This window comes from Sinocyclocheilus anshuiensis, unplaced genomic scaffold, assembly GCF_001515605.1.
Source record: "Sinocyclocheilus anshuiensis isolate Anshui unplaced genomic scaffold, SAMN03320099.WGS_v1.1 scaffold711, whole genome shotgun sequence".
Taxonomy (NCBI): Eukaryota; Metazoa; Chordata; class Actinopteri; order Cypriniformes; family Cyprinidae; genus Sinocyclocheilus; species Sinocyclocheilus anshuiensis.
The window spans coordinates 201,455-209,480 of record NW_015552595.1 but is presented as its reverse complement, the minus strand read 5'-3'; the positions used below and the strand labels follow the sequence as shown (position 1 = coordinate 209,480).

The window sequence follows — 8,026 nt, the reverse complement described above, 5'->3', positions numbered from 1 at the left end:
TAATGTATGAAAAGAATTATATATATATATATAATTTGGGGGGGGGGGCAATAGGGATTTCGCCTAGGGCATCAAATAGGCTAGAAACGGCCCTGCACACACATATACATACACACACACACACGACAAACAGTATAGAAATTGAAAGTTCCCTTGGGTTTTGTCTCTGGTCTGTTCAGTTGCAAATCTGGCCATTATGTAACACATTTAGTGTCTTTAAAAATTAAGAATGCTTGTGAAACACACCCAAACCCAATGATAACAGGATTAGTTGAGTTATTGTTGTAAATGCAACAGCATTGGTGCGTTCTGCTTGTAACACACACAGTGAAACGTGGAGGCGGGGTTATGTTACACCAGCCAATCAGCGTGCAGCATTCTGACACACAATCAGGTTCATCTGAACAGATAACAACAGAAACTCATCGCTCGTATGTCATGAATTCAACCAGTTCTGGCAGTTCGTGTGATTTCTATATGTTCTAGAATGATTCTTGTTAAACAAATTCCAAAAAGTCTCCCTTATTAAACACACGTGAATCAGCCGAATCATCATCAGACTGAATCAGCAGCGTCACGGCTGTAAACCATCACAGACTTTTCCTTCTCTCTCTGAGCTGGCTGCAATGACAGGATTCACAGAACAGTTTGGATATGAACTGATGCACCGAGAGACAGCGTTTGGTCCGCTCGGTTTATTTTAACTGCAGTCCGAAACTCCAGCAAAGACGGACTGGATGGATTTTGTGAGTTTTGAGTTTAAAACATGGAGAGAATCATTTTTGTATTAAACCTACGGGTGGACAAAATAATTGCAATACTAGGAAAAATGGATTGTGTTTAAGACTTCACGAGATGATTCAGTCGCTCCAGATCTCACTAGAGAGAGAAACCCACTCTGGAGCGAGTGACTGACTGACCAATCAGATTGCAGGACTGGAACTCACTGCTGTATAGTTTTGATGAATGTAAAGCTATAATTCAGATGATGAATGTGTGAACTCACTCTGTCTGCATTGTGAACTCCGGCATCGATCCCAGAATGCTCAGCTTCTGCTCCAGCGCCATGATCCGCAAACCGATGTAACCAGACGACAACAGGAGAAGAATCGCACTACACATAAACAACCATAAAACAACACAATTCAGCCTTAAACACATAAACACATCAGATTTATCAGATGTTTATCTGAACACACACGATGCTCAAACATGCCGTCAGAACAAATTCTGACTGATCAAACCTCAGCTGGTTACAGGACAGAGAACTGTGCTATGTGACACTGATTGTTGTGTTCAGATCTATCTGTGTGACCATCAGCCTCCAGTGCTCTGAAGATCATCAGATCATAACATTTACTTTCCTGATCAACTGCATACCAGCTGCGTCTCAGTGAGCGCTCATGAGATCTCCCATCAGCTGTTCGTTTCATTTTCTTTAAAGGAAGAGTTCAGCCAAAAATGAACATGTGCTGTAAATGTGCTGCAGTGAACGGGTGCCGTCAGAATGAGAGTCCAAACAGCTGATAAAAACATCACAATAATCCACAAGTAATCCACAGCACTCCAGTCCATCAGTTAACATCTGGAGAAGACAAAAGCTGAAACAAATCCAGCATTAAGACGTTTTTAACTCCAATACATTGAGTCCATAATCCATAATAACTCTTCCGCCAGTGAAAAGGTTCATCTGCTGTTGTCTCTCACATCAGAATCCAGCCACTTATCAGCTGTTTGGACTCTCATTCTGACGGCACCCATTCACTGCAGAGCATCCATTGCTGAGACACTGATGCAATGCTGCATTTCTACAAACCTGATGAAGAAACAAACTTAATCTGGGATGATCTGAGGATGAACACATTTTCAGCACATTCTCATTTCTGGCTGAACTCTTGCTCTAAGCAGGATCTGACATGAGCGTCTCTGAACACCAGTGTGTTTCCGAGCTGCTGAAACTCATTAAATGTCTGATATTTGCACAAGCGCCGCATCTTTAATTCGCTTTACTTCATTTTTCAAACCCCTGGAGTATCTGTTGCTCAAACAGCAAACGGCTGCAATTCATTATGTGTTTTACTAATGTCATTTGCTTTCGTCTCACAGTCGCTTTAATGTGCCGAGACTGAGTTTTGAAGCTGAACAGGAAACTTCAGCCGCAGCAGAACCCAGAGTTCTGGCCTTTGATCGCTTGATTTCATTCTGTTTGAACGTTTCGGCTGAAAGAAGCGCTTCGGAGGTTATTCAGAGCGTCTGATATCGTCTCATACTCACAGCATCACGTAGAAGAGCAGGAGTTTGTTCAGGCTCTGCGTCTCATTGGACGACAGAACGGAGCTGACCTTCTCTGTTACCACGGTTACCCAGGAGACCGCTATAGATCAGAGAACACCAGCGGAATCAAACTCACAGATTCTCAAAAAGTTATGAACAAACGTTAACGTGAATAGAAAGTTTTGTGGTCTTCAATAAGGTTATGAAGTACAGATGCTCACCTGTGCTGTGTTGCTCCGGCGTGCTGATCTCTCTGCTGGGGTCATCGTGTGGCGTTGAGCTGCTTCGTGTTTCTGCTGCAACACAATAACAATTCATTTACAGTCTTCAATCTGCATTTTATGTGAAACTATTGAATGATAAACATGTGAAACAACACCGTCCAGCAGCAGTGTCGACTGTAGACAGCTCAGCTTTGATTCATCAGACTGTGTTACACACAAGTGAAGAATCAGACTCACGCTGGAGAGCTCGACTCTCGTCTGCCGAACGAATCGAGTGATTCTCAGGATTCTCCTCTAGACTCGACTGGCTGGAAATCTGGCAGAGGACACGAACACTCGATTACAAGGGTTATTAAACAAGAAAAAAGAGTACGAGTAAAAGAGACATGCATTTAAAGAGTGTGTTTTCATTCAGAGAGAGAGAGAGAGAGAGAGAGAGAGAGAGAGAGAGAGAGAGAGAGAGAGAGAGAGAGAGAGAGAGAGAGAGAGAGAGAGAGAGAGAGAGAGAGAGAGAGAGAGAGAGAGAGAGAGAGAGAGAGAGAGAGAGAGAGAGAGAGAGAGAGAGAGAGAGAGAGAGAGAGAGAGAGAGAGAGAGAGAGAGAGAGAGAGAGAGAGAGAGAGTTCAGGAAAACACAGATGATTCGTTCTAAAGCATCTTCAGGTGATCTTACCGTGTCGATCTCCACATCAGGAGTGGAGGATTTCCAGCTGCTGCTCTCCATCTGACAGAAAACACAACACATCTCGCTTTACATTGATGAACACACACTTAAAGACGCAATCTTTGAGACTTCTAAGCATTTGCATTGACACACCATCACCAGACTGAGGGAAAACCTCAGTTCAGTCACTAAACTACTGACGTTATACTGGAATTGAATGATTATTGGTAGTAGCTTGACTCTTGGAGCACAAACCTGCAGCTGTGCACAGAGCGACTGCAGCAGTTTGAAGCACGCTTCTCGATTCAGAAACAACACGAACAGATACTGAAACACACACACAGGAACATCAGAGAAACAGTTCAGAAACACTTCACCATCTCACTGTGGAGCGACTTATGAAGCATCTCTGATTGATTGGTACCTTGTGTCCATCTGTGGTGATGACGGCGATGGCGTTGGGAACGATCTTAGCTGTGTGCTTCTTCTTTATGCTCTGAACGCTGGACACGTGGATCATCACCTACAGGAACACAAACACTTCATAATAAATGTCCTGTCATCTCTTTACATGCTGTAACTGTTCTTCAGTGATTTATTCGTGAACAGAGGCTCAGATCGTCTCACCTTGGTGTCCTTCAGCAGCACAGACGAGTGGAAGCAGATGTGTTGACTGGACAGGTACATCTTACCGTGGTAAATCACCTCCTTCTGCAGGGCGCAGGTGTGCACTGAAACAGCACGATAACATCAGAGTCCTGCTTCACTTCTATAGAGCTTTATACTATTTCCACCTACTTCAATGTGTCATCAAACTGGCTGTATACATCTGTACAAAACTGAGCTGAATCTCATATACCTTTAGTTATTTAAGTAGTGGAAAAACATGCTAGCATGACTTATTGAGAGAGAGAGAGAGAGAGAGAGAGAGAGAGAGAGAGAGAGAGAGAGAGAGTTCAGGAAAACACAGATGATTCGTTCTAAAGCATCTTCAGGTGATCTTACCGTGTCGATCTCCACATCAGGAGTGGAGGATTTCCAGCTGCTGCTCTCCATCTGACAGAAAACACAACACATCTCGCTTTACATTGATGAACACACACTTAAAGACGCAATCTTTGAGACTTCTAAGCATTTGCATTGACACACCATCACCAGATTGAGGGAAAACCTCAGTTCAGTCACTAAACTACTGACGTTATACTGGAATTGAATGATTATTGGTAGTAGCTTGACTCTTGGAGCACAAACCTGCAGCTGTGCACAGAGCGACTGCAGCAGTTTGAAGCACGCTTCTCGATTCAGAAACAACACGAACAGATACTGAAACACACACACAGGAACATCAGAGAAACAGTTCAGAAACACTTCACCATCTCACTGTGGAGCGACTTATGAAGCATCTCTGATTGATTGGTACCTTGTGTCCATCTGTGGTGATGACGGCGATGGCGTTGGGAACGATCTTAGCTGTGTGCTTCTTCTTTATGCTCTGAACGCTGGACATGTGGATCATCACCTACAGGAACACAAACACTTCATAATAAATGTCCTGTCATCTCTTTACATGCTGTAACTGTTCTTCAGTGATTTATTCGTGAACAGAGGCTCAGATCGTCTCACCTTGGTGTCCTTCAGCAGCACAGACGAGTGGAAGCAGATGTGTTGACTGGACAGGTACATCTTACCGTGGTAAATCACCTCCTTCTGCAGGGCGCAGGTGTGCACTGAAACAGCACGATAACATCAGAGTCCTGCTTCACTTCTATAGAGCTTTATACTATTTCCACCTACTTCAATGTGTCATCAAACTGGCTGTATACATCTGTACAAAACTGAGCTGAATCTCATATACCTTTAGTTATTTAAGTAGTGGAAAAACATGCTAGCATGACTTATTGATCATGTCACGTTTTACAGTGTCGTTTCAAAGCAGCTTCACAATAAACATGAAAAAACGGTGTTAATATTGTAAACTTCAAGTATAAAACCAACTCGATTTCAGCTCAACAGAAAACAATAGTGTCAGTAGTTCAGTGAGAATATAGCTATAAAGAGAAACGTTTGAGATCGCTTCTAAGAGCGTTTTTCTAAAGCTATGGAAGCATTATTTCTGAATGTTAAGGGAATATTTAATTTCATCATTTTCAAACATTACCAGAACGTTACTTTTGAACTAAAACACTTTCCACGAACGATTCTGTGCTGACATTTTGAGAGCATCATGATAACTCAGAACGAATGTTTTATTAATGCTCCTGGAAGAACGTTTGTTCGTAACTTTGAGAGAACCTCGCCAGAACGTTCTGAGCTGAACACAGTTCGAGACATCATTGAGATCTCTTCTGGTACGCTAGAGGAGACACATCTGAGAAACACAAGACTTCATTTACTCTCATTACAGACTGTGAGAAATAACTAGAGATCTCGGAGAGACTCACCGTGTTCCAGATCCTCCGTCTCGGGGACCTCAGGGAAGAGTTTGTGGAAGGTTTTGTTGTGGCTCTTGAAGCTCTGATCAAAAGAACAGAAGGTGATGGTGTGTAAGTGTTGATGGACGGAGCTCACTGAAGAATAAACTCACATTACGAACGCCGGATCCAGCCTCCTCCTCTATAGTCATGGATCTGATGGAGATCAGGACACACAGGTGTGAGGAGCTGACGTCTCTCCGCTTATACAGTTTTGCGAGTCTGATTAAATGAGTCATTGAACTTCTTAAGAAGCGATGAGTCTCTGAAGGTTCATCTGCAAGCCTCACCTGCGTGAGACGCTGCCGCTGTGCTCCAGGAACTCCAGATGCGTCTCGTCTGGACTCTGGAAGCCTCTGCTGTCTGAAGATCTTCTCAGCATGCTGTTCTTGGGCTTTGCTGCGCTTCCACTGATGTCCAGATGATACCTGCACACAAACACACACATAAGAGCCGACAAAAACAGACCCGTCATGATTTAATCGCACACAACCGCACATCTTCACCTGCCACAGAGCTGATTTATTTCATTGCACAGAATAAGTGACAGTGAATGTCACAGATCTCATGTTACTCTGTGTAAAATGAAACTGAAATATTGAAAACACTTTCACAATAGTTTGAATATGATATCTGCTTTCTGAAAGAACAACAGGAGCGACTTTATACAGCAGCCATCAGCAAATCCCAGAAAATTCACTTTATCAAATATCAGAAGCAGAAATCATTTCATATTCATATTTACAGGCAGAGATTAGATGAAGTCTTGAAACTGATTTTTTAAAGATTTTTGTTGAAAAAAAAAAGTTATATACTATTATAGTATAATAAACAATATTGTATAATTTCAGTAAATTAAACCACTAATGTTACTACCGTCCTAGAATTATTATGAGAAGTAATTTGACTGCTATTGTTTCTGAAATAAGTACTTTTCTCACAGATGCTTTAAAAAAAATAAAAATCAAACAAGTACAAGCTTAACGCTACAGACAAAGCAAAAGTTCAGAGACGAGTCGTCAGCAACAGAACAACCCTCAAAAACCAAACAAACCTCTATTTGTGAAAAAAAGAACTCTGTCAAGCTTCCAGACGTTACCTGAGATACTTTCTCCAGAGAAACTCACTGTCCTGCTTCAACCCTCACTGACAGAAAGCTTTCCATCAGACAGACTGAGACCAACTCATACACACAGCCGACGTCAGCACACTTCATCTGACGGAGTGTGAACAGAGTGGATTTGACTGAAGACACACTGACACCGGCAGAACTGGTTTCTGCTCTGATCCAGCCTAGTGAGCCTCTATGGAAACACACCTGCCATCACTCATGCAAACAAGCCTTCAACAACAGAACGAGAGCACGGACCGATGAACAAACACAATGCACTTCAAAAAGTCTTCTGGTTAATATCTACAATTATTTCATCCTGATCATCTGAAAATATGCATCACTGCAATAGGCATTTTTATGTTAAAATGTAGTAAAAATATGTTTTCGACGCATAAATGAGAAATATGCATAAAATGTAATTCATGAAATTGTATTATGTTCATGTAATTCTCAGGTTGTCCTGGAGCCTCTTGTGAGCCTCTTAATTTTAATACTACAGCTGCTACTACTGATAATAATGCCACAAAAAAGTACACCAAATTCTACTCCATTCATTAAAGAACGATGCGTGAAATGTGTGAATACAGCTGAGATCTAATGGCTTATATGTGAGGTGAGAATGTGAACCGTAGCCAGAGGCCTGGTCTTTTACTGCGGTAGAAATGAGCACAGACAGGTTGAGTTTGAAGACACAAGCAGCTCCAGCATCAGCAGATTGATTGACTGACATTCTTCTGTCTGTGAAACACTTTCACTTACTGCAGCGTCTGAAATCAAACACATGAACTGGCCTTGTCTGTGTGTGTGTGTGTCTGTGTGTGCGCGTTTTTGTGACAAATGAGGACATAAATTTGTATAATGACAAAGGTATGACATAGGTATTACAAGGAGAAGGTGACTTTTCAGGACATTACCCCATGTCCCCACTTTTCAAAACGCTTATAAATCACACAGAATGGAGTGTATTGAAAATCTGAAACAGCACAAAGTTTCCTGTGAGGGGTAGGTTTAGGGGTAGGGTTGGTGTAGGGCAATAGAATATACGGTCTGTACAGTATAAAAACCATTACGCCTATGGGATGTCCCCACTTTTCACAAAAACAAACCTGTGTGTGTGCGTGTGTGTGCGTGAGTGTGTGTGAGTGTGCGCGTGCGCGTGTGAGTGCGTGAGTGTGTGTGTGCGTGTGTGTGTGTCAGTGCGTGTGTGCGCGTGAGTGTGTGTGTGTGTGTGTGTGTGTGTGTGTGTGTGTGCGCGTGAGTGTGTGTGTGCGCGCGCGCGAG

General features: G+C 42.5%; 1 protein-coding gene across 1 annotated transcript in view; it reads right to left on the bottom strand.

Annotated features, from left to right (window-relative positions):
* Window positions 1-1,002: 1,002 nt before the first annotated feature.
* LOC107665627 (GRAM domain-containing protein 3) overlaps window positions 1,003-8,026 on the bottom strand; it is a 15,867-nt gene continuing 8,843 nt past the window's right edge. The window contains exons 3-12 of the mRNA XM_016456565.1: window positions 5,922-6,059; window positions 5,602-5,674; window positions 4,784-4,887; window positions 4,581-4,679; window positions 4,412-4,483; window positions 4,166-4,216; window positions 2,736-2,814; window positions 2,496-2,570; window positions 2,275-2,374; window positions 1,003-1,114 (exon numbers count right to left, since the gene is read on the bottom strand). Of these exons, the coding sequence (XP_016312051.1) occupies window positions 1,003-1,114; window positions 2,275-2,374; window positions 2,496-2,570; window positions 2,736-2,814; window positions 4,166-4,216; window positions 4,412-4,483; window positions 4,581-4,679; window positions 4,784-4,887; window positions 5,602-5,674; window positions 5,922-6,059 (903 nt within the window). The remainder of the gene's footprint in view (window positions 1,115-2,274; window positions 2,375-2,495; window positions 2,571-2,735; window positions 2,815-4,165; window positions 4,217-4,411; window positions 4,484-4,580; window positions 4,680-4,783; window positions 4,888-5,601; window positions 5,675-5,921; window positions 6,060-8,026) is intronic.